We start from the raw sequence: 26,347 nt of genomic DNA, 5'->3' as shown, positions 1-26,347 counted from the left end.
TTAGTGCAGTGAGACAGTGAGGCAATGCCCCGTCAGCATCACCAGACCACCTGTCTATGTAGGAGTCGCTGGACAAATATGCAGGAAATCGGAAACGAAGAGAGCCGTAACGAACGAACAACGTCCGTAGCCTGAGCCCTGACGACAGCACAGAGATCTGTTGAGCCGACAGGAAGCCACATCAGGGTTTATCACTAGCGTCTTACTCCAGTTATTTCAGATGTATGATATGTAGCTACACGGTGATGGCTTTGGAGGTTTATGGAAGCACGCACGTCTGTAACAAAGGTTCCATATGACGACATGAAGTTCCGGTTATTTCATGACAAGTTCCACGTGTATGATACCTACCGCGACAAGGTGTATGACTTATTCAACATGAATTCAGGCAGTCCCAGATCAGCTATGACTTGATGGGGATCAAATGCTTTGTGTTGAGATTGCCGCTTGCCATTGGAAATCACGTCCGCTACCGACATAAATTACGTCATCCAACAGACTATGCCTAAATCCACAACTTAACGGCGTTACTAGACGAACAAATTAAAAAGTAAACAAGTGGACAAAATTTATGAACTTATCCCGCTATCATTTCTACGCAGGCCAAGAAAGGGAGCCACCACGAAAGCAAATATCAAATTGCACAATGTGTCATGTATTCATATAACACTATCAGAGGTATCTTGGCTGCATTGTCACCCTACCCTCGTCCCTGAAAAATCAAAACAAACCTCACAACTGGCCACTCAGCCTCTAACAACAATAGGGTCCCCTCACTTATCAGCCCAGCCCCACATACTAAAACAGACATCAAATCGTTCATCTCTGCCCTAATCAGACACCTCCGACCAACTGGCCGGCAGGGGCGAAACCGTTCGTTTTCCGTTCACATTCGGCGGCTGCTGACTCCCCGTTTTGCGTGGCCTCTCCCTCCACTCTCGCCCCGTCCTGTGTCATTTCTGTCGCCCCCTTCTCCACCATCACCGACGCATCGTTCTGCTCCCCCGTTCCCTTCACTGGCCTGTCCTGACCTACCGTTCGCTCCTCCAGCCCCACTGCACACCGCTGGGGGTCGGTCTCGGGGCCGTGCCGGCCGTTTGTCGTCCCACCCGAGATGTCCTTTTGCGACGTGTGACCGTCGCCACTCCCAGTAACGGCGGACACTGGCTGTCCAGCGGACACCGGCTGTCCGGCGGACACAGGGGACACCAGGCCGATGTCCGTGGGCAGGCCGCCGATTCCCAGACATAGGCAGCAGGTGAGGGCAGAGCCCTGCTCGGCAAACTTCTTATTCTTCTCCCTGAAATAAGGGGAACCAGTGAGCGATAGCTCTAGCAGGACGCGCATAAATACTCGGAATGCCCCAACACGTAAGTAGGTATATACTATGCATTATTTTGCTGTAATGTTCCGGGGAGCGCCAACAGAAAACGTCAAAAGTTTGATGAAAAAAAAAACTAAAAAGACAGCTGACAGAAAGACCAATGACAGAAAAAGATGCGCTCAGCCGCCACAGTAGTCGGTGCCGGGGTTCTGACGACTGTTCCGTGTAAAATCAGCGAGGCAGTACTGCCAGCATAGGAGGCCCGGTATGCAGCGGTGGCACACTGGGAAACTTCCCGTCCCACGCCGGCGGCACGGCGCTCGATAAGAGTCGTGTTTGGACAGACGCCCGTTACAGCCCTGTCCTAATATACAACGCTTCGGGCCGGCGCTGGTTACTTATCACGATGGTCGGCACTCAGATTCCACGTCATAAAAGGTCATTGGAGATTGAAAAAAATACTTGACGTAATTACACAGCCTTTTTCCTGACGTGCTAAGGAATGTTTTTATTGAAAAGAAAAATAGGAGCAAAGTATTGCTAATAAATTGCAAACGCTAAATTGGTCCCAGCCAAGTAAATGAGAGAAATAATGGGGGTTGTCATGCTACACATTATTACGGGTATCGTTTGCAGTGAAGCGCCTGATTTATCATCGGTACTAAAAATAATGCAAAAAATAACCCTCATGAATAGGGTTTAAATGTGATTTTCCAAACATTAGGCGATAAAGCCCGGCACACGCTGGAACAAATCCAGCATTAGCTGCATCATCGTCGTGAAAAGACGCGGAAGGAAAACGGCGCTGAGGTCACATCAGGTGCCGCCATCGGCATCGTGTTCAGTGGCAAAAAAGACTGACGTCACGCGCAAACCAGTGACGTCACGACACGCACGGAGGGCGATGATGTAAATTGTTGACACATAATAGCGGCGACTGAGCATTATAGCCAAATCATCGCGACAAATTAGCCTTATTAGGAGTTATTGTGTCCAACAAATTAGTTCCGCATATGAAAATTTGAGCACGCGAGCGTATGATAAAAACAATGTGCAATTAATTAGTAGTACCGTATATGACGTATGTAAATTGATCATTTTACCTAGAAGACCCTATTATGACAGCACCGAATGGGGAAGACCTTGAATTGGTGACCCGTGCCAGTCATAGCGAAAACTGGACCTATTTGTCGGCCAATTTCCTCCAGTTCCGACAGAGGACCGGTAGAGCGAACTGACGGAAGGTGCCAGTACACTAAATACAAACACAGATTTGAGCAAACACCAGTCTGAGGGTAGCCCATGACGGGAAAGTCTAGATTCCTGATGCCATGTATGTTTGCCCTCTCCAGGGTCGGTCACTGTGCATCACACAGGTCCAGAGAAGCTAGTCGTTGTGTTTTGACTGTTGAGCCCTTGTGCCTGTACTTACTCAGTACACAGCACACGTTTGTTGTGTACTGAGTAAAGGAAGCACCGACAGACGCCACGACTCTCAGAGTTCGACACTTTGGCCGCTACTGCGTCACATTCGCTGCCAGTGCGCCAATGATCCCCACACTGCGGGATCACCAGCTCCCAGTGCAGTGATGAAACCCGGAAACCGGCACCCACCGAGCGCCCGCACGCGGACGACACCCAATACGAGGCGCAAACGGCGAGTCCGCGGCGGCACTCGATCACGTGACCGTGACGTCATGATACAGAGTACGTCATCTTTGCCGGCCTTTTTAGAGCACATGACCAGTACCAACGCTGAAGTTCGGAGAAATCCACGCTGACTAGCAAACAACGGGAATTCCACGCTGCGAGCCTAAGTCATCGACCGAGGAAGGTACTGGTGCCAACCATGGACCAATATCGAAATCAAAGAAGCAGCGCAGAGACCCAGGGGTGACATGCGCAGTATGACCGGCCGCTTTCACGGTCATCGACGGGAATTTAGATCGATACCGGGTAATCCACGCTCAACAGCCTAAATGGTCGCAGACGATTCGCGAAACCCTGCTAGTAGCGCCAAAAGGAAACAGGAAACTGAGTAGAGAAGTTGTACTATGATTGACTACGGCGCGTGACGGCAAGGGGTCTCGATCCGGAGACACCAAAGCCAGCAATGGGCGGGATGGCACCCGATACTGACAACTTTTCATCACAGCGTGGGGAATTTAGAAACTCAGGGGAGAACGGAAGGGGCACGATATCACAGTTCCTAAAGGCTGAAACAGACTCTTTCCGTGTTCAGGAAATCGCATGCGAGAGCCTATTCAAATACATTATAATAGGGTTGGGACCTATCTGCATGCTCTGTATGTTTTGGTAAAATAAAAAAGCTCAAAATTTTTAATGATTTAATTTAAAATCACTTTGTTAAAAAAATGCCTAGTTAGTTCAGAAATTAATTATTTGTGGCTGAAAACAACTTGCTTCTGATTGGTCGGGCTAATCATGACGTCACATGTAGGTATATAACTGTCTGTATATTTGGCGCAGTTGAGACATACATTTTCTATGTATTTTCCTATGGTAAATCGTGTTTGTCGTGTTTTCAGTGTCTCTTTATTTTGCGCTGGTATTGCGTGGCTTAGAAGTTTTATCAAGAATGGCATATACCTACTAAAATGTTCCTTTAATAATGGAGCTTCAATATCTGTGAGTTTTATTGGCAAGCGAAAACTGATTTCGCTGTTATTTTATCTGGAAATTACTCATTTTTTTTAGGTCAATATTCAAAATATTTTACGGGAACAAGTTGGCACTTTTCTTGATTTTTGCACTCAAATCGCGTGCGATTCAACTATAATTGGAACTTGCAAAGAAGCTTGGTAATTAATTAACTGTGTTGTTATGGCACTGTTTGCAAAGCATGGATAATGAAACTCAGCCAAAGACTTAGCTACATAGCAATGCCTCAAGTAATACGCAGGAGGGACAGAATTCAGAGTCCGATCGAGAAGAATCGGTGCAAATGCTACAAAGACCAGGCAGCTCTGATACAATAGCTAGTCGTCTCACTACTCTCACTCCATTAGACCAGCTGATTCCTGACAGCACCGACTCGGATGCAAAGATGGAGCTCATCTTCCAAGCCAGAAACCAGTTATTTGATGGAAGATGTGATGCTGCCTCTGTCTCTGCTTTGTTGGCCACTTTGGACGGGGCGGAGCTCCGCTCCTTGCGTGAGCGGTTATTCGCCTGTCATCCAGAAATAGTTCCTTCGTTTGCTGGCCGTTCCCTGATTAGGTGCAATACGGGGAGCTGTAATCAGGGAAGTAACTTTCCATATGAAAGGGGTGCAGGTGCACCCCCGTCCCCCATCCACTAGAAGTGCACCCCCATAGGCTAGGCGGCGCCCCACACGCCACCCCACACGATTAGCTCTAGAGCAGATGGCGAGGGTGATTTCCCGGCTACATTCCATCTCGGCGTCGTGATGCTTGTGCGCTTGGAAAGCGTCCAGTCGTATGTAGGGTAGTGTAGGGGTAGGGTTGAGTTTAATAAGGTCCTTACATTTGAAAGGTTTGAACAACCCGCTATCAGCACAACATACCACAAGTTAAATAAAAAACTACCAAACTCCGCCCAACTAATATTAATAAACATTACAGCCAAACTAATGGCCTAAATAAAAATATATCTCAAATCCTAACAGTTATCGCGGGTGATGGCGCCATGAGTTGCTATTATCCAAAACAGATGCAAATAAACATGTTTGTATGTCCTATGTATGTTTGTTTTAAAAACGTTGCAGCGGCGCTGGGAACTGCAGTCTTAGATCTGGGTATGTTTGGCATCTGCAACTCTTCATATACACATTAACCCTTTTTCGGACGGGGAGGCCTTTCAGGATTTTCTTGTACAATTGCCAAACGCCGCGAGACATTCAGCTCATATTTGGTGACTTTTCCTAAATGCTCATTGCGCACATCTCAGCAAAAAAAAAAAAAATGCCGGGTCAGGTCAGGTCAGGTAACCAGAGCGGGTTTGTTGACCCCACCTCAGAAAAGTTTGCAAACACGTCAGAGCTTGAGTTTTTCACGAAGTTATTTCCTCTCATCAAGTCTTCAAAACAGTACCTGCAGTATGTGTCGTTTGTATATCTCAGAATTTTTGATCTGTGACCGGAGGTTAGGTCAGAGTCGTGACCTTTACATTGCAAGCCTATGGAAAAGTATTGAAATGCGACCTGCACCTCGAGTAAACGAGTCAAAACCACCCAATTCTTTAAGAATTATGGCAAATTTTCTTATCTGTAATGATCCAGGTGCCATTTACTGACAGGGACACCGGAGAGGGTTATCTGAGCCGAGATCATGTGAGGTGATATCTATTATCTACCATACATCAATGCTCACAATACTTACAATATTGACAATGCTTTTGCTTACTCGAGGGCAGCGCTTTTCGAGGAGCGCTGTGGCCCGAAGGTTTGGACTTTGAATTGTGAAAAACGCCCGCCCGCCGGAAAACGCAAACACCGCAAAACGCGCAAAACGCACGCCCGAAACGCCAACGCAAACGTCGCAAAAAATAAACAAACGCCCGCCCGCCGCAAACCGCAAATAAAAAACGCAAAAACGCCGCAAAACAATAAAACCGCCCGCCAACCGCAAACAAATTTAACACCGCAAACGACGCAAAAAAAAAGAAGAAAACCGCCCGCATCGCCCGCCCGCCCGCCCGCCCGCCGCCAAAGACAAACACCGCAAAAAAACACAAAACGCCCGCCCGCCGCAAAACGTAAACACCGCAAAACGTGTAAAACGCACGCCCGAAAAGCCAACGCAAACGGCAAAAAAATCACCCGACCGCCGCAAACCACACAGAAAAAAACGCCGAAACGCCGAAAAAAATAAAACCGCCCGCACCGCACCGACGCTAACTGCTAACCGAAAACGACTAAAAGTCGCCCGCCAGCCGCCAAACGCAAACACCGCAAATAAGCGCCCGGCCGCAGCAAGATAATAATTTATCAGCGGCTGGCATACCGCTAGGCTGGTCATTTTCACAAATCAAAAAGATATCTGCAAAAATCTCCTAGATGAAAGCGCCCGATTAAAAAACGGATGGCACGTGCGTGTTCCTCGCCCCCAACTTCCTTCAGGTCAATCGTCATTTGGGTCATCTAACGCATTGACGTATCTGCAAAAATCTCCTAGATGAAAGCGCCCGAGTAAAAAACGGATGGCACGTGCGTGTTCCTCGCCCCCAACTTCCTTCAGGTCAATCGTCATTTGGGTCATCTAACGCATTGACGACCGGCTGGGTGGAATGAACATTGCGCCAAGAAACGTAAGTATATTGTCAAAAAGAATCCCCAGAGTGGTGGATCCCAAAAGTTTGAAACTACCACTTTGGCCCACTGGACGACACCTTAAACAGTTGCCGACCGGATGACACCCATTGTTTGGTCACCCACGCCATAGTATGCATCATGGGTGCGCCGAAATGACCAAAAGTCCCAATTTCCGGTGTGCAGGGTCATTTTCAACGGCACGTGGCACGTGGTTCTGGACTTTTCCGGCCACTTTGCGACATACCCATGGGTAGTGCACCGAATGGTGGTTGATCTGCATGTAAGAAAATGGGGGGTCGTTTGGATCGTTTTCGAGCAATCTGCCGTGGAACGCATTTTTTCATTTTCCCCATTGGCTTAACACGGGAATTTTTAAAGTCACGTGGCACGTGCACCAGATGGTCCGCGGAGGGGAGACCCATACCAGAACGTAGATCACCTGGCCCACTAGAAATCCTGAAAAAATAAGAACTTTTGGACCAGCCGTTTTCAAGAGCATCAAGTTGTACTGATCTCAGGCAGCTTTTGCCAAATTGTCAGGGAACTCAGATTTGTTTTTCAATAGAAAAACACAATTCTAAAGAATAGTGTTTTAACTATTGACAACAAACCTTCGGTTACAACACTTACAATACTTACGATGAGACCAGCAAGCACTCTGCCGTTACCAGCATCTGCGATGCTGGGCTCCGCATCGCGGGACCGCAGGTTGTTTGAGCAAGCACCTTTGTAAACGCAGCAAAAACGCCCGCCGCCAAACGAGAGGACGAGCATTGCACGTGCAGACCGGAGTCGGTGTGCTACGAACTGACGTGCACGGCATCCTATTCGCCGGTCTATAGCGGTGTGCCAAATTTGAGTGCAATCGACCCGGCCGTTTTCGAGATCTGGAAGCGACACCCTGCACGTGCGCACGTGCAACCTGGGTCCCAATTGACTTGTTCACGGCACTCTATTCGCCGGTCTCAAGCGGTGTACCAAATTTGAGCTAAATCGGCCCAGCCAATTTCAAGATCTGGAAGCGACCCCGACACGTGCGCACGTGCAGCTGCACCCCATCCATGGCACATGAAAATACATACTAACTGACTTGTTCACGGCACCCTACTACCCAGTCTCTAGTGGTATGCCAAATTTGAGCGCAGTCGGTCCAGCCGTTCTTTAGATTTGGAAGCGTCAGCCTGCACGTGCGCACGTGCAAACTGGATCCCATCTGACTTGTGCACGGCACCCTACTAACCGGTCTCTAGCGGTGTACCAAATTTGAGCTCAATCGGCCCAGCCGTTCTCGAGATCTGGAAGCGTCACCCTGCACGCGCGCACGTGCAGTTGCACCCCAACCGTAACACATGGTCTAATGAATCAACAACCTGCGGTTAATCTGAATAGGCACAGCCGTTTCCAAGATCTGGAAGCGACCCCTACACGTGCGCACGTGCAGCTGTACCCCAACCTTCGCACATGGAAATACATGCTTACTGACTTGTGCACGGCACCCTACTAACCAGTCTCTAGTGGTATTCCAAATTTGAGCACAGTCGGCCCGGCCGTTCTCGAGATATGGAAGCGTCAGCCTGCACGTGCGCACGTGCAAACTGGGTCCCATCTGACTGGTGCACGACACCCTACTCGCCAAGCCCTAACGGTGTGCCAACTTTGATCACAATCGGCCCAGCCGTTTTTGAGATCTGGAAGCGTCACCCTGCCCGTGCGCACGTGCAGCGGCACCCCAACCGTGACACATGGAAATGCATTGCGGGGCGGGTGCCTACATCCATGCCAAGGATCAGCGCAATCGGCAAAATAACTACAGAGTTATTACACTTGCTACCGAACTGACACCTCTTCGTTTTGCACGTGGCACGTGCATTAGGGGTCACCCATACGCATCGAGAGTAGCACACTACGTTTGGGAAAGGAAGAAGCTATCCCACACAAAAGACCGCGAGTGAATCGGTCCAGTGGTTGCAGAGATATAACCTTTGCAAAGGCGCCCCATAACGGCCGACTGCTAATATTCAGCAATAATCAGTGTCGCGTCCGCACATGGGAGGTGTCCCCTTCACCTGTTCGTATATTCTAATGTGGTTGGGTTCAAGTCACAGTCGAGCCCTGCTTTTTTACAACTTTTCTTGAAAACGGCACACCGTGCAGTGACGTTCTATACATCAGTGGAAAGAGCATCAAAAGTTGTATATTATATTAACTTTTCACCTATGTATATTACTAACGATAAAAGTTATAGAGGAATAAAGACGCACCCATTGACTTTCCATGTAAAAAATTTTCATTTTCAAACGAACTTTATTAGAAAAAACGATTTCTGCCAGCTTAACGAAGCATACCAACATGTACTATGCTCCTTTCTCTACAAGATATAAGAGTTTGGGCGAAATCTATCTCTAAAATTTTGTACAAAGATCGAATGAAAATGTCTCTGCAAAGTCTCGACATCGCCGTCCATTGACTTAACATGGGACACAGCAAAATTCCAACTTTGACTTTGTGCATAGAGGTGTTACGAGATTCTGGCGGGTATACGGCGCACACGAGCGTGTACCTGAACGTGTTTGCCATAAAATGCTGGGAAGAAAACCACCACTTCCTTGGCTCGTTTTTCCGCCATTCGCGATCGCGCAAAAAGTGTCCAAAACCCCGTTCACTTAACATGGGGAAAATGGAATCGCACGTGCCAAGCGCAAAAGACTTCTTAGCGAGTAGCGACCGATGCCATCAGGTAGATCGCCTCCGGGAGCCCATACACTGAACTTTTTACGAAGATTGTACATTTCGTCTAGGCCCCACCCAAAATGTCTCGATTCGCTGCCAGACTTGCAAAACATAGCCCGGAGAACGACCGCTCCGGTTGTTTTTCAATAGAAAAACACAATTCTAACGAATAGTGTTTGTCTTTTCAAACAACCTGCGGTTATGAATCGGCCCAGCCGTTTCCAAGATCGGGAAACGACCCCTACCCGTGCGCACGTGCAGCTGCACCCCAACCGTGGCACATGAAAATGCATACTAACTGACTTGTGCACGGCACACTACTAACCAGTCTCTAGCGGTATGCCAATTTTGAGCACAGTCGGCCCAGCCGTTCTTGAGATCTGGAAGCGTCAGCCTGCACGTGCGCACGTGCATAACGGGTCCCATCTGACTTGTGCACGGCACCCTACTAACCAGCCTCTAGCGGTGTGCCAAGTTTGATCACAATCGGCCCAGCCGTTCTCGAGATCTGGAAGCGTCACCCTGCCCGTGCGCACGTGCAGCGGCACCCCAACCGTGACACATGTAAATGCATTGCCGGGTGCGTGCCAACATCCATGCAAAGTACCAGCGCAATCGGCAAACTAACTACAGAGTTATTAGACTTGTTACTGAACTGACTTCTCATCGTTTTGCACGTGGCACGTGCATTAGGGGTCTCCCATACGCATCGAGAATAGCACACTACGTGTAAGAAAGGAAGAAGCTATCCCACACAAAAGACCGCGAGTGAATTGGTCAAGTAGTTGTGGAGATAGACGCTTTGCAAGGCGCCCCCAAGGCGGCCGAATGCTAATATTTAGCAATAATCAGTGTCGCATCCGCACACGGGAGGTATCCCCGTCACCTGTTCGTATACTCTAATGTGGTTGGGTTCAAGTCACAGTCGAGCCCTGATTTTTTACAGCTTTTCTTAAAAACGGCACATCGTGCGGTGACGTCCAATGCATCAGTGGAAAGAGCATCAAAAGTTGTATATTATATTAACTTTTCACCTATATATCTTACTAAAGATAAAAGTTATAGAGGAATAAAGACGCTCCCATTGACTTTCCATGTTAAAAATTTTAATTTTCAAATGAACTTTATAAGAAAAAATGAGTTTTGCCAGCTTAACGAAGCATAACGGCATGTACTATGCTCTATCCTCTACAAGATATAAGAGTTTGGGCAAAATCTATCTCTAAAATTTTGTACAAAGATCGAATGAAAATGTCTCTGCAAAGTCTCGGCATCGCCGTCCATTGACTTAACATGGAACACAGCAAAATTCCAACTTTGACCTCGTGCAAAGCACCGTTCCAAGATTCTGAGGGGTATACAGCGCACACTGGCGTGTACCCAAACGTGTTTGCCATAAAATGCTGGGAAGAAAACCACCTCCTTCTTGGCTCGTTTTCCCGCCATTCGCGATCGCGCAAAAAGTGTCCAAAACCCCGCTGACTTAACATGGGGAAAATGGAATCGCACGTGCCACGCGCAAAAGACTTCTTAGCGAGTAGCGACCGGTGTCATCAGGTAGATCGCCTGCGGGAGCCCATACCCTGAACTTTTTACGAAGATTGTACATTTCGTCTAGGCCCCCGTCAAGTTGTACTGATTCGCGGCCAGACTTGCAAAACATACCCCGGACAACGACCGCTCCGGTTGTTTTTCAATAGAAAAACACAATTCTAACGAATAGTGTTTGTCTTTTCAAACAACCTGCGGTTATGCTCCGCATCGCGGGACCGCAGGTTGTTTGAGCAAGCACCTTTGTAAACGCAGCAAAAACGCCCGCCGCCAAACGAGAGGATGAGCCTTGCATGTGCAGACCGGAGTCGGTGTGCTATCTTGAAGCGACCCCTACACGTGCGCACGTGCAGCTGCACCCCAACCGTGGCACATGAAAATACCGTCCGTTAAACGTAAACACTGACGCATTAAGACAAATATGGCGCCTTGCGGCAAGTGTGGTGTATTCATATCTGCCGTTTAGGCAGCCATCCCTCAATCAAAGCGCATCCTAATCGTCCCATGTTCGATAAAGTTACGCACATTCTGTGATTTGCGGCAAAAATGGCGCTTTGAGACAAACGTGGCGCACTGCGACAAACGTGGCGCATTCGTTCCTGTCACTTAACAATTTTATCCACCCACCAAAGTCCAGCCCAATTGGACTTAAACTGACAAAGTTATGTTCATTTGAATATTTCACAATAAAATATCTCCGCAACGGAGGTGCCCAAATCTGCACTTGTGCCACGTGACCGCCGGTGGTGTAAGCAGGACTTGTCCCCTCACTGATTGCACCATTTCAGTGTTCCTGGCTTGTGCTGTTTTCGTGCTATAAGGCCACAAATCGGCAAATACACGATAATCTGGGAGGTACGCGACTCAAACACGTGGCCACGTGGCACGTGCCGGACCTCTGATAGTTTCACCGTTCACGCCACGTGATGACCCATCGACGTGGCCATCAGCATGTAAAAGATGACCCCGGCCGGTGTCACCGTCTCTGAACAGTGGACGGCTAAACTCAAAAAACGGGAAAATTTAGGGAAATTTCACCTTCCGAATATATAATTTCCCCAGAATTTTAAATTTTTCATTTTACAAAAAATCTGAGATAGCAGTTTTGTAGCCCCCTTCATTCTGTGCCTAAACCCGTTTTCAGATCGACCCTATCATAAAAACTGACGGCCTGACGGCTATTTCCCCCACTCCTTGCATTTCACAATGCTAGTATGTTTAAGCACCAAAATTGACCCCGTGCCACGGCACGTGCAATAGCACGTGCGACACGTGACCACTAGTGCGACAAGCTGGACTCATCTGCTCACCGGCTGCACTGATTTGGTGTCGCTAGTTGAAGTCGTTTCCACGCCATAAGACCCCGAGTAGGCCAATGTCGGATTTTCCCGGAGGTTACCCCATCAAACACGTTTGCATGTGGCACGTGCTTTTCAATCGCCCCATATCTGACCCATACCATGTGGTAGCCGACACCCCGGGGCACAACATATTGGAACATTTTCAAAATCTAACATGGAAATTTTTGACAAAATCGATTTGAAAATAATATTTCGAAATCGCCATAGGCTCAACATGGGGTAACTGTTCGTGACGATTACCCGAAATTTTGTCAATTATATTTTAAATAATTACCACCGTCAGTTGGGGTGCCAGCCCGAGATCCGACCCTAAAAATATCAGCAAATATAATCGACGAAATTTTTCGCAAATCGCATTTTAAATTTTCCCATGTTAACCCTATGGGAAAATGCACGTGCCGATTACCCCAAAACAGGCCCATTATACCCATTATATTTCATAATGAAGCATAACAACATGTTCTATGGTCGTTTCTCAACAGGTCCTGAAAGTTTAAACAAAATCGTATCATATAATTTTGTGCAATGAACGAATGAAAATGTCTCTGCAAAAACGTCCATTGACTTAGCATGGGGAGCAAAAAAAGTTCAACTTCAAACTCGTGCAACTCAAGTTAACGAATTCTTACGGGTATACGGCGCCCACGGGCGTGTACCTTAACGTGTCGGTCATAAAATGGTGTGCAGCAAACCATACCTTGATCCGCGATTTTTTCCGCTATTCGCGATTGCGCAAAAAGTGTCCAAAACCCCGTTGACTTAACATGGGAAAAATGGAATCGCACGTGCCACGCGCAAAAAAATTCTGAGCGAGTAGCGACCGGTGCCATCAGGTAGATCGCCTGCGGGAGCTGCGACACATGTTTTTCTATTTTCAATAGAAAAACACAATTCTAACGAATAGTGTTTGTCTTTTCAAACAACCTGCGGTTACCTTTGTAAACGCAGCAAAAACGCCCGCCGCCAAACGAGAGGATGAGCCTTGCACGTGCAGACCGGAGTCGGTTGCTACGGACTGACGTGCACGGCACCCTATTCGCCGGTCTATAGCGGTGTGCCAAATTTGAGTGCAATCGACCCGGCCGTTTTCGAGATCTGGAAGCGACACCCTGCACGTGCGCACGTGCAGCCTGGGCCCCAATTGACTTGTGCACGGCACTCTATTCGCCGGTTTCTAGCGATGTACCAAATTTAATCTGAATCGGCCCAGCCGTTTCCAAGATCTGGGAGCGACCCCTACACGTGCGCACGTGCAGTTGTACCCCAACCGTGACACATGAATATACATACTAACTGACCTGTGCACGGCACCCTACTAACCAGTCTCTAGTGATATGCGAAATTTGAGCACAGTCGGTCCAGCCGTTAGTGAGATATGGAAGCGTCAGCCTGCACGTGCGCACGTGCAAAATGAGTCCCATCTGATTTGTGCACGGCACCCTACTCGCCGATCCCTAACGGTGTGCCAACTTTGATCACAATCGGCCCAGCCGTTCTCGAGATCTGGAAGCGTCACCCTGCCCGTGTGCACGTGCAGCGGCACCCCAACCGTGACACATGGAAATGCATTGCGCGGCAGGTGCCTACAACCATGCCAAGTATCAGCGCAATCGGCAAACTAACTACAGAGTTATTAGACTTGTTACCAAACTGACTTCTCTTCGTTTTGCACGTGGCACGTGCATTAGGGGTCACCCATACGCATCGAGAGTAGCACACTACGTTTGGGAAAGGAAGAAACTATCCCACACAAAAGACCGCGAGTGAATCGGTCCAGTGGTTGCAGAGATATAAGGTTTGTAAAAGCACCCCACAGGCGGCCTACTGCTAATATTTAGCAATAATCAGTGTCGCATCCGCACACGGGAGGTATCGCTGTCACCTGTTCGTATACTCTAATGTGGTTGGGTTCAAGTCACAGTCGAGCCCTGCTTTTTTACAGCTTTTCTTAAAAACGGCACATCGTGCAGTGACGTTCTATACATTGTTGGAAGGAGTATCGAAAGTTGTATATTTTATTACCTTTTCACTTTGATACATCTGCAACGTAAGAAGTTATTGAGCAACAAAGACGCTCCCATTGACTTTCCATGTTAAAAATTTTAATTTTCAAATGAACATTATAAGAAAAAATGAGTTTTGCCAGCTTAACGAAGCATAACGGCATGTACTATGCTCTTTCCTCTACAAGATATAAGAGTTTGGGCGAAATCTATCTCTAAAATTTTGTACAAAGATCGAATGAAAATGTCTCTGCAAAGTCTCGACATCGCCGTCCATTGACTTAACATGGGACACAGCAAAATTCCAACTTTGACCTCGTGCAAAGACACGTTCCGAGATTCTGAGGGGTATACAGCGCACACTAGCGTGTACCCAAACGTGTTTGCCATAAAATGCTGGGATGAAAACCACCCCTTTCTTGGCTCGTTTTTCCGCCATTCCCGATGGCGCAAAAAGTGTCCAAAACCCCGTTGACTTAACATGGGGAAAATGGAATCGCACGTGCCACGTGCCACGAGGTTTTAAGCGAGTAGCGACCGGTGCCATAAGGTAGATCGCCTCCAGGAGCCCATACACTGAACTTTTTACGACGATTGTACATTTCGTCTAGGCCCCTACCAAGTTGCCCCAATTCGCTGCCAGACTTGCAAAACATAGCCCGGACAACGACCGCTCCGGTTGTTTTTCAATAGAAAAACACAATTCTAACGAATAGTGTTTGTCTTTTCAAACAACCTGCGGTTACTCTAGTGGTATGCCAAATTTGAGCACAGTCGGTCCAACCGTTCTTGAGATATGGAAGCGTCAGCCTGCACGTGCGCACGTGCAAACTGGGTCCCATCTGACTTGTGCACGGCACCCTACTCGCCGAGCCCTAACGGTGTGCCAACTTTGATCACAATCGGCCCAGTCGTTCTCGAGATCTGGAAGCGTCACCCTGCCCGTGCGCACGTGCAGCGGCACCCCAACCGTGACACATGGAAATGCATTGCGCGGCGGGTGCCTACAACCATGCCAAGTATCAGCGCAATCGGCAAACTAACTACAGAGTTATTAGACTTGTTACTGAACTGACTTCTTTTCGTTTTGCACGTGGCACGTGCATTAGGGGTCACCCATACGCATCGAGAGTAGCACACTACGTGTAAGAAAGGAAGGAGCTATCCCACACAAAAGACCGCGAGTGAATCGGTCCAGTGGTTGCAGAGATATAAGGTTTGTACAGGCACCCCACAGGCGGCCTACTGCTAATATTTAGCAATAATCAGTGTCGCATCCGCACACGGGAGGTATCGCCGTCACCTATTCGTATACTCTAATGTGGTTGGGTTCAAGTCACAGTCGAGCCCTGCTTTTTTACAACTTTTCTTAAAAACGGCACATCGTGCAGTGACGTTCTATACATTATTGGAAAGAGCATCGAAAGTTGTATGTTTTATTAACTTTTCACTTTGATATATCTGTAACGTAAAAAGTTATTAAGCAACAAAGACGCTCCCATTGACTTTCCATGTTAAAAATTTTCATTTTCAAACGAACTTTATTAGAAAAAACGATTTCTGCCAGCTTAACGAAGCATAACGGCATGTACTATGCTCTTTCCTTTACAAGATATAAGAGTTTGGGCGAAATCTATCTCTAAAATTTTGTACAAAGATCGAATGAAAATGTCTCTGCAAAGTCTCGACATCGCCGTCCATTGACTTAACATGGGACACAGCAAAATTCCAACTTTGACCTCGTGCAAAGACACGTTCCGAGATTCTGAGGGGTATACAGCGCACACTAGCGTGTACCCAAACGTGTTTGCCATAAAATGCTGGGAAGAAAACCACCTCTTCCTTGGCTCGTTTTCCCGCTATTGGCGATCGCGCAAAAAGTGTCCAAAACCCCGTTCACTTAACACGGGGAAAATGGAATCGCACGTGCCACGTGCCACGAGGTTTTAAGCGAGTAGCGACCGATGCCATAAGGTAGATCGCCTCCGGGAGCCCATACACTGAACTTTTTACGAAGATTGTACATTTCGTCTAGGCCCCAATCAAGATGTCTCGATTCGCTGCCAGACTTGCAAAACATAGCCCGGAGAACGACCGCTCCGGTTGTTTTTCAATAGAAAAACACAATTCTAACGAATAGTGTTTGTCTTTTCAAACAACCTGCGGTTACGGTTGTTTTTCAATAGAAAAACACAATTCTAACGAATAGTGTTTGTCTTTTCAAACAACCTGCGGTTACTCTAGTGGTATGCCAAATTTGAGCACAGTCGGTCCAACCGTTCTTGAGATATGGAAGCGTCAGCCTGCACGTGCGCACGTGCAAACTGGGTCCCATCTGACTTGTGCACGGCACCCTACTCGCCGAGCCCTAACGGTGTGCCAACTTTGATCACAATCGGCCCAGTCGTTCTCGAGATCTGGAAGCGTCACCCTGCCCGTGCGCACGTGCAGCGGCACCCCAACCGTGACACATGGAAATGCATTGCGCGGCGGGTGCCTACAACCATGCCAAGTATCAGCGCAATCGGCAAACTAACTACAGAGTTATTAGACTTGTTACTGAACTGACTTCTTTTCGTTTTGCACGTGGCACGTGCATTAGGGGTCACCCATACGCATCGAGAGTAGCACACTACGTGTAAGAAAGGAAGGAGCTATCCCACACAAAAGACCGCGAGTGAATCGGTCCAGTGGTTGCAGAGATATAAGGTTTGTACAGGCACCCCACAGGCGGCCTACTGCTAATATTTAGCAATAATCAGTGTCGCATCCGCACACGGGAGGTATCGCCGTCACCTATTCGTATACTCTAATGTGGTTGGGTTCAAGTCACAGTCGAGCCCTGCTTTTTTACAACTTTTCTTAAAAACGGCACATCGTGCAGTGACGTTCTATACATTATTGGAAAGAGCATCGAAAGTTGTATGTTTTATTAACTTTTCACTTTGATATATCTGTAACGTAAAAAGTTATTAAGCAACAAAGACGCTCCCATTGACTTTCCATGTTAAAAATTTTCATTTTCAAACGAACTTTATTAGAAAAAACGATTTCTGCCAGCTTAACGAAGCATAACGGCATGTACTATGCTCTTTCCTTTACAAGATATAAGAGTTTGGGCGAAATCTATCTCTAAAATTTTGTACAAAGATCGAATGAAAATGTCTCTGCAAAGTCTCGACATCGCCGTCCATTGACTTAACATGGGACACAGCAAAATTCCAACTTTGACCTCGTGCAAAGACACGTTCCGAGATTCTGAGGGGTATACAGCGCACACTAGCGTGTACCCAAACGTGTTTGCCATAAAATGCTGGGAAGAAAACCACCTCTTCCTTGGCTCGTTTTCCCGCTATTGGCGATCGCGCAAAAAGTGTCCAAAACCCCGTTCACTTAACACGGGGAAAATGGAATCGCACGTGCCACGTGCCACGAGGTTTTAAGCGAGTAGCGACCGATGCCATAAGGTAGATCGCCTCCGGGAGCCCATACACTGAACTTTTTACGAAGATTGTACATTTCGTCTAGGCCCCAATCAAGATGTCTCGATTCGCTGCCAGACTTGCAAAACATAGCCCGGAGAACGACCGCTCCGGTTGTTTTTCAATAGAAAAACACAATTCTAACGAATAGTGTTTGTCTTTTCAAACAACCTGCGGTTACAGTTCTAACTTCTGTTTCGAAAACCGACGTTACACACATTCGCTGCCAGCATAACATGTATTGTTTGACAGTAACAAAATACAATTGACATCTGAACCCCAAACGGACCGCCATCCACTCAAATTTTATAACCCTAACCGGTCAGGGGGCGAATGGAGGTCATCTCCTGGGCATTACACTCAGCCTTTGCACAAAATATCTCACCTCACAGTGATCATTACAACAATAGCACCGACTTGATAGTGGATTTCAAAGTACTTGCATCAGCTCTTCCTGCTATTGCAGACGATCATCTCCTCAGGGTAATGTTATTCGGGACATGAACGAAGATCGTTTTCGGAGTTTCATAAGTGCTACAGCAACAGCCTGGCACAAAACAGGACTTGTACGCTCTTCTCTGCACTTTGCCCTTCAGTATATCACAAAAGAATTGTTTAGAATCCATCTTACGCTTCTTTCACAGTCTCCCTTGCCACCGTAGGGCGTAGATAGATTGCTGTTGCTGGTAAGTTAAGGCACGGTAGATAGAAATTACCTCGGTTCTCATTTCTCAACGCCTTAAGCTATTTTCATAAAAAAGAACAAACAAATGATCAATAAGATGACAGGAATGTAAACATTTTAATCGTAAAGTAGTCCAAATATTGGAATGAGCTTTTGCTTTTCAGCATCCTCCGATTCATCATCTTTATCATTTGAAAATTCGAGGTACATAAAATGTTTATCACGCGCTCAATGTTAAGTGGGAATATAGTACACGGCAGACACATCAATTTTTGACATTGAACATTTCATCCGTAAATGTTTTAGCATAATATAAAGTTAAAAACAGCGCGAATGGCAGAGTGAAACAAACAACATCTTTCACCCATTGATATAACATGTAATCTGTGGTGCGCCAGATGCGCCATTTTTTGTCAACCGCAGAAGGTGACATGTGACGTAACAGCATCAAGAGCATCTTTTTTCAAGAACTTTTCAAAACAAGTTTCCTATCTTTCTTCCCCCATTTCTCTCAGCATATTGATTTTATGAGGCAATGGTATGCACCATAAATTCTGTGAAAATAGTTTGATCATTTTCATGCATTCTTAAAAAATCGAGTTCCCAACCCCATTCTTCCGCATCAATCGCCTGCGAAAGGTGCGTGCGATTGATGCGAGCGTGCTTCCATGTATTTGAATAGGCTCTTGCACGCGATTTCCTGACCGCGGAAAGAGTCTGTTTCAGGTATAACACAGTCCGGGACAGAAGGAGCACGAATTTCAGCTCCGTATGGTCGGTACACTCACCAGAGTGATGCGTATCTGCGCTCCTTGACGGTACAGACGGCTCTGAACAGTTTGTCGGAGAACTCGAGCTGGTAGCTGGGCAGTGGCAGGCCGTGGCGCACGCTCCACGCGTGCAGCAGCGTCTTAGGCAGCTGCTCCGGCTGGGGTGCGCAGAGGGTGGTCACTTGTCGATATAGGCATCTATAAGTAACTGCTCCGTCCGGCTCGGGGTTACAGTGACAGTGACAGAATCAGAGGAAAATACAACTGTTAATTTTACTCGACCAGACATGTGCATGGATCCGAGCGATGGATCTATGATCTCAATGGATCTCGAAGCAAACTGCAGGTTACGATCTATGATCCCATCGGATCCGGCGTGAAAAATTCATCTTGGATCTATGATCTCATACGATCTGACGATAAATCAAGAACATGGATCTATGATCTGAGTGGATCCCACCATGCACAACATTTGAAACCATGTTTTAAAGGGTTTCCTTGTCAATAAGTGCCACAAAATTATGGATTATGACGTGCGAGCACATAAAATCACTAAAACAGAACGTTTATGAGTTGCAACAAGTGTTTTGGGGGGATTTCTGTGTTGACAAAAAATAAGTGAGGATCTATGATCTCACTGGATCTCAAGTAAAACACGAGAATCGGATCTGTGATCCCTACGAATCTCTCGATAAATTTGAGAGCTGGATCTATGATCCCGTCGGATCCGAGATCAGGATCCGTGGGATCAGATCCCAGATCCATTTTCTCGGATCCATGCTCATGTCTACTCGACCAAGTGCATTTCGCACGATGTGCACTGCAAGGTATATAAATTATCGCTCCACATTATGTACCATGTCGAAATACGAGTTTAGTGCACAATTTAACTGCGAATCGGCATTTTTTCAATCCAAATCGGTTAACTTTACTTGTCTCGTGTTTTCTTTTTCGACGATTTCGGTGGGTCACGTGTGGTGAACCGTGAGGTGATGAGCGAGCTCGCCGGCACTTATATGTTGTTTGCTGATTTTGTGCGTGTAAAAATACATGGCTTGAAAAGAAGAAAAAAAACTTTACTTGTCTCGAAACATTAAGTGATGCTTTGAGATAAACCTCACAAACATTTGACGAAACTTCAGACGAAAACTAATCCACTAACCGTATAGTGACCCCGCACGAAGGCTCGGTGTCCGGGCTCCACGCCGTCGTCGAGCCGCGGCCGTTTGGACAGCGGTCTACCGTCGGGGCTGGTCGGGGGTCCGATCGCGGCGCGGCAGGCGCCACCCAGACCCCAGATGGCGCTGGAGGAGCGCGGGGCAGGCAGGGTCAGTACAGAGGGCACTGGTGGGGCAGTCCGACCAGACCCAGAGTCGACCGGACCATTTCAGCATAGGCAGAGCAGTTGAAGGGATAAACGATAAGCCTATTATGCAAATTAGTACATCAATATCGTCAATTATGAGCAGTGAACAATGGAATATATCCAATCGAAGCAGTACTTCTCCCCTCGGTCCACTCCACCTCCCACTCACCAGATTTCCTCGAGGGTCTGCGCAGCCAGGAATCGTTTGCCGCGAGGCGTCTCCTGTAGCTCTCGTAACATCTGCTGTACTGTGTACTTGGCCTGCGTGAACGGGTGGTGGTACCTGGCGAAACACAAACGGTAAATAAGTATGGCAACATCTGCTGTACCTTTATAAAGTCTGATGGCCAAGAGTTGCGAACGAAAATTATAATTAAAATCTAAATCTTTTTGTATTTCAGACGTTTCGACAACACTGTGTCATCGTCAGTAATTGATATAAAATATTTCCATGTGTCATTACCATGTGTAATTTCTTAATGCTGATGTTATTTTTAAAATGTGATTTGTGACTTCAGGAAATATTTTATATCAATTACTGACGATGACACAGTGTTGTCGAAACGTCTGAAATACAAAAAGATTTAGATTTTAATTATAATTTTCGTTCGCAACTCTTGGCCATCAGACTTTATAAACATGTCTTACAATAATGAACATCTGCTGTACCGTATACTTGGCCTGTGTGAACGGGTGATGGTACCTGGGAAAGGCACACGGTGAATCTCTGTAACATGCAGAACTAAAGTCAATTTGGAAATGCAATGAAAATACGAGGCTGATTTTTTTAATCACCTTTTACATCGTGTCCCGTTAAACAACACAAGTTTTCTTCTACGTCATTAAGAAAGAATGATGGTTACTAGGAATGGCAGGTTAGCACGAAAATCAATCGCCTGACACATAGTCGCCACTGACCGGATACAGAGCTGACACTGACCGGATACAGAGCTGACACTGACCGAATACAGAGCTGACACTGACCGGATACAGAGCTGACACTGACCGGATACAGAGCTGACACTGACTGGATACAGAGCTGACACTGACCGGATACAGAGCTGACACTGACTGGATACAGAGCTGACACTGACTGGATACAGAGCTGACACTGACCGGATACAGAGCTGACACTGACTGGATACAGAGCTGACACTGACTGACCTGACACACAGTTCCAACAGCCGGGTGATGACCGTGTCCATCTCCAGCGGCCCCTCCGTCCGAAACACAGAGAGATTCCACATGGCGGCGCGGGCCAGCATGACGCCCGAGGTACCGCAGCGCTCCCGGAACGCCTCGGCGTCCGCCCGGCACTGGATGTGCCGAGAGCCGCCGCTGGGGTGCCACGAGGGAGTGGTAGGGTCAGAACTGGGGAACTATAATCGCAGCCACATCGCAGCCCGCAGCCCTGGATGCTGGAGAGATACAAGAGTCACACGATTAAAACAAACTTAACACTTGATCAAGTTGATACATAATAGAGCCAAAATTAAGATTCGATAAACCTAGCGAAAACATAATAGATCGAGTTAATGGGACCCGTCCGGATTATTGCCCCGTCCCGGAGCTCACTTTGCGATGACGGGTATGGTGAGCGCCTCTGCCACGCGCCGGATGGCGTCCTCGTGCACGGGGTGCCGCGGCCGCTCGTGACGCGTACGGCCGTGAACGGTGAGCGCTGCCACGCCACACGACTCCACCATCCGGCAGAAGGAGAGCGTCTCGGCGTCCGAGGCCAGCAGGCGTATCTTACCTGGAAGTAAGCCGAAACAACAGTCAGAGGACGGATGGTGAGAAAGTCGGCAGAGAGCAAAAGTCGAGTACGATGAAGCGGGAAAGAATAAAGTCAAAAAAAGAAGAGAAAAAAAAAACGTTATTTAGATGAATATGGATGCATAGATATACTGCAGTCTGCAGTGGATGTAAAATGGCAATGGCTATCCAGCAGGTCACTTGTAATATAGAAATTCAAAATATATTTGCCCTCGGTCGACGGTCAGGCCCCCAGTCCCCCCAAAAGAGCCGTACTCACAAGTCACTGGCACTCTGACTCCTTTGACGAGCGTCGTCAGAATGTCCTTGACCTTGTCGGGCTGCTGCAGCAGGGCGGCGCCCATGCCGCCCTTGATGGAGAACTCCTTGGGACAGCCCATGTTGATGTCGATGCCGGCCACATCATTCTCACTGCCATCACAGACACCGAGGGAACGCAGGTCATACCACAACTCACACTGAGGATACATACTAGTGATGTCAATTACGGAAAATCGGAATACCGATACCAAACCAAATACCAACCAAAGCCGTGGAGAAATACCGAAACCAAACCAACTTGGGAACATGAGGAAAATACCAACTTTTTACCGATTTCTTGGCCTCTTAAACATTAGCGAGGGTTCATGATACCAACAAAATACGAAACACATTAGGATTGAAATACCAAATACCGAGTTGCTATCGGTTTGGTATCGGTATACCAAAACGTTGGTAGGTATACGATTGACATCTCTAATACATACAATGCACTGTAATAATACACCCAGGAAAGTCCGTATACGTACTAAATACATCTAAACAAACGGACAACATGGGTAATGGGGACGGCTTATCGGGAATTTTGGCAATGGAAAAATCGCCCGCCGTCAATATTTTCAGCAAATAGTAGTCCGGCATTTTGTCAGCCAGACGAGAAAAAAAGCTTATGGTGTGTATTATGTAGGAGAGAAAATAAGATCAGCCAGACAAATAACTGGCGTTTCCAATCAGCACTTTTTTATCACACTTGCTGGAGACATTTACTCTCGCCCTTATAGGGGTGGTGGGGGGTCGAATGGACCGTCCATCGGTTTTTCGCGAATAGCTCGCGTAAAAGCGGCCGATCGCGACGAAATTTCAGTGCTCTTGAGTCGGTCAATTTTCCACCTACCCTGAAAATTTCATGACCCTGACCCAAATGACCTTTGACCTGTGACCTATTTCTCGAGGTCATGTTTGGCCGGAATCGCGATTCGCGTATGTCGGCCCGCATTGGCCGCGCGTTTGCAGTCTTTTCGTGGTTTTAAGCGTTCAAACATGTGATATAATGTTGGTCCCATGCATTTGGATGGGTGTGAAGGTCACGGGAAGGTCAGGTCAGGTCATTGACCTTTGATGACCTCGGTTCACTTTCTTGAGTTTATGTTTCTAGTCTAGTTTTTTAAGCTGAATTCGAATTAAGTAACCATTTGAACATTACCGAAGTAGTTTTGGTGCCTTCGTAACATGTTACGAAGCTGTCAGAGGCGGTTGACACGTACTACGAATACCTGGCAGGACCCCAGGCTGCTGGTTGACCTGACCTGACTTGACCTGACCCGACCTAACCTAAATGCATGAAGACATCATCTGTGGTCAAAACTAGCATGGTATTCGTGATCAGTACCCCGAAAAACCCCATAGCAGCCACACTACGACGTTCTAACAGGTCGCGATTTTTCCGACTTTTGGGTCATTGATCTGACCTGGAGGGTCAACTAACGACCTAGGACCTTAAAATTGGGTATCATCGGCTTCCTCACGTCACGGGCAACATACTCGTTTTTTTCGCGAAGCTCTAGATCGATCAGGGGTCTAACAACGGGATGGGGTTACAACAGACCCCCCCCCCCCATTATACGTTCGCTGCTGGCGAAACACCAACACGGCCGAGGGTTAAAATAACAGGAAATTGTTATGTCGTTATGTCGGTAAAGGACACTCATCTACCAATTCTCAATCACAAAAAGCTGAACATTTCACTCAGCTCACACTTCCACAAGATCAATGATAGATAACTCATAAACCTATCTATCAAATCAATTCTCATTTCTCACACTTAGTTCCTGGCATGTGAAGGTCCCTATCAAACCAGACCTGTCTGATCTTAGGTCAGACAGGGCCCAAGCCCGCTTGCTTATCCCTGTCCAGGCGCAGACACCGCAGTGACTCACAATTTGCGGCCCACCTGGAGGGCTCGCTCTGCGTCACATGTGCCCATCTGGAGCACCACTCGGGAGCGTTCCTCTTCGCAGGTGCGCAGAATGACAGTGCCATCCGCTGGGTCCACATAGTCCACAGTCCCCAGCGATTCTGTCAGATACAGACAGTGGTAACAGTCATACAGTGGAAAGCCATGTCAGTAGTTGTGTCACACTACCTCCAGCCATATACACAGAACTGTGATGCCTGCTTTACACCCACTGCCATGTCATAGTGGTATGGAGACTGTCAGTTACAGTCACTTACCATTACAGTGCCCACATTAAGCACCGGACTCCTAAAAAAGAGCTAATACCAACCCTGACCACAACAATAGTATCAGTGCAAAGTTACTGAGAACAGCCGTGAACAGTTAAAGTCAGTGACGAGGAACTAAACAGCACACCAAACCTCAGCATATAAATTGAAATTCCCATCCAATGACTGAAATTTCACAATCAAATGGTAGGTAGGACCGTAGGGGTGGGGGCCTGCAGCCACCTCCACAGCAGAGCAAACTCTTGTTTCACATGGCTCTGGCTTTAATCCATTTGTTCAAAGTATTCAAGTATACTTGAATATGTTATTGTTTAGCTGGAACATGGATGACAGCTGATAGAGATCAAGATAATCGTATTTCCAGCTCTGTTAATTTGAGCTCTTCGGTTATTACAGCTTCTCGAATAAATGAAGAGCTGGAAGCATGGTTATCTCTGCCAGCAAAATATTCAAGCTTAATTCTTAAAGGAAGTGGATACTTACTGTTTACTTGCCTCACAGCTGCCAAAAGCTTCCAGTCCACGAGCTCTTCGGTAAAAACAATATCAGCGCCATATTCCAAAGCCAGAAGACGAACAGGTAGTGTAGAGACACGAACCATTGGTGCCAGAATGATCTTATTCTTGTAATCCATTGTAATTAATAATAAAATAAAATACTTATTATTAGCGATGAAACGCAATGCACCGCCACCACCCCCTCCACGCTCTCTGCTCCCAAAGCAAAAGTGAGCAAAATGCTACAAGCTTGGGTTGTTGATATGAAAGCTGCAAAGTTGTGAAGCGAAGTTCAGCGTGTTCTATTGTCTATATGTCGTCGTCAAGCCATTTGTTTTTCTGCTTACTTGTGACCATTTTATTTTTGTTTGTCTCTTATCTAGAAGACGAAATCAATAGCGCGATGATAAAGAAAAAGCCAAAAAAATCTGCTTAGATGATAAAAGCGAAATATTTGTACACAAAGTATGCAAAGCAACAAAAAAGTTGTACGTCAACGCGAGTCGCGAACGTAGCTGTACACGTTGAAACGTAACAACTGCGCTGTTTTAGAAACGTTCGAACATTTTCTATTTTGCTCACTGAACTCTATTTTGATGAAAAGGCACTAAATAAAGGACAACACTATTCGACCGCCACCCTTGCAGGCTGCAGCCATTCTATTACTCAGGAACCACTGGACCGATCAGAACGAAGTAAACACCAATCGAATCAGGGTGTAAGATTTTTTTTATAAATTTAGTCCGAACCTTTTGATGGGAAGGATTCACAAGGACAGAGCCACCGCTAAGCGAAGCTTGTTGCGATGACCCTGCCCTCTACCCTCCGATCGCGCATTTCCGATTCTATGGCAGAATTTAGAGTCCAAAGTTTAACGTGCGCACAAAGCCGCGCACGGCCGGTCCCCTCGCTGACTTCGCCTGGCTACGGCCTGCCACCAACCGCAACCATACCTGTCAGGAGGCCCATAAATGTCGAGCGCCCGTCGCGCTTCGAACCCGGACTGT

At 47.1% G+C, this 26,347-nt stretch overlaps 1 protein-coding gene across 2 annotated transcripts; it reads right to left on the bottom strand.

Annotated features, from left to right (window-relative positions):
* Window positions 1-639: 639 nt before the first annotated feature.
* LOC122390966 (tRNA-dihydrouridine(20) synthase [NAD(P)+]-like) lies at window positions 640-25,863 on the bottom strand. 2 transcript variants are annotated; one of them, XM_043384440.1, is made up of 9 exons: window positions 25,327-25,863; window positions 24,537-24,675; window positions 22,601-22,752; window positions 22,141-22,321; window positions 21,730-21,903; window positions 20,735-20,848; window positions 20,362-20,503; window positions 19,218-19,357; window positions 640-1,300 (listed from the first exon to the last, which is right to left on the bottom strand). In XM_043384440.1, exons 1-9 carry the CDS (start codon window positions 25,475-25,477, stop codon window positions 835-837), a joined length of 1,659 nt encoding a protein of 552 aa, XP_043240375.1. In that variant the 5' UTR covers window positions 25,478-25,863; the 3' UTR covers window positions 640-834. The 2 variants fall into 2 exon arrangements, with proteins under 2 accessions (XP_043240375.1, XP_043240376.1); XM_043384441.1 differs by having other exon boundaries at window positions 25,338-25,589.
* Window positions 25,864-26,347: the final 484 nt, after the last annotated feature.

Source organism: Amphibalanus amphitrite, unplaced genomic scaffold, assembly GCF_019059575.1.
Source record: "Amphibalanus amphitrite isolate SeventyFive unplaced genomic scaffold, NRLGWU_Aamphi_draft 000416F_arrow, whole genome shotgun sequence".
Classification (NCBI taxonomy): Eukaryota; Metazoa; Arthropoda; class Thecostraca; order Balanomorpha; family Balanidae; genus Amphibalanus; species Amphibalanus amphitrite.
Note: the sequence above shows the minus strand (reverse complement) of the source record. Positions and strands in the feature narration are given on the sequence as shown.

What these genes read in the sequence shown, in the direction of transcription:
- LOC122390966 (XM_043384440.1), bottom strand. Translation starts at nt 25,477, where the DNA reads ATGGATTACAAGAATAAGATCATTCTGGCACCAATGGTTCGTGTCTCT. An exon ending in CTCCAGGTGGGCCGCAAATT is followed by an intron (nt 22,753 to 24,536) that starts GTGAGTCACTGC and finishes CTGTGATGGCAG; the next exon opens with TGAGAATGATGTGGCCGGCA. An exon ending in ACCATACCCGTCATCGCAAA is followed by an intron (nt 21,904 to 22,140) that starts GTGAGCTCCGGG and finishes GTGGCACCCCAG; the next exon opens with CGGCGGCTCTCGGCACATCC.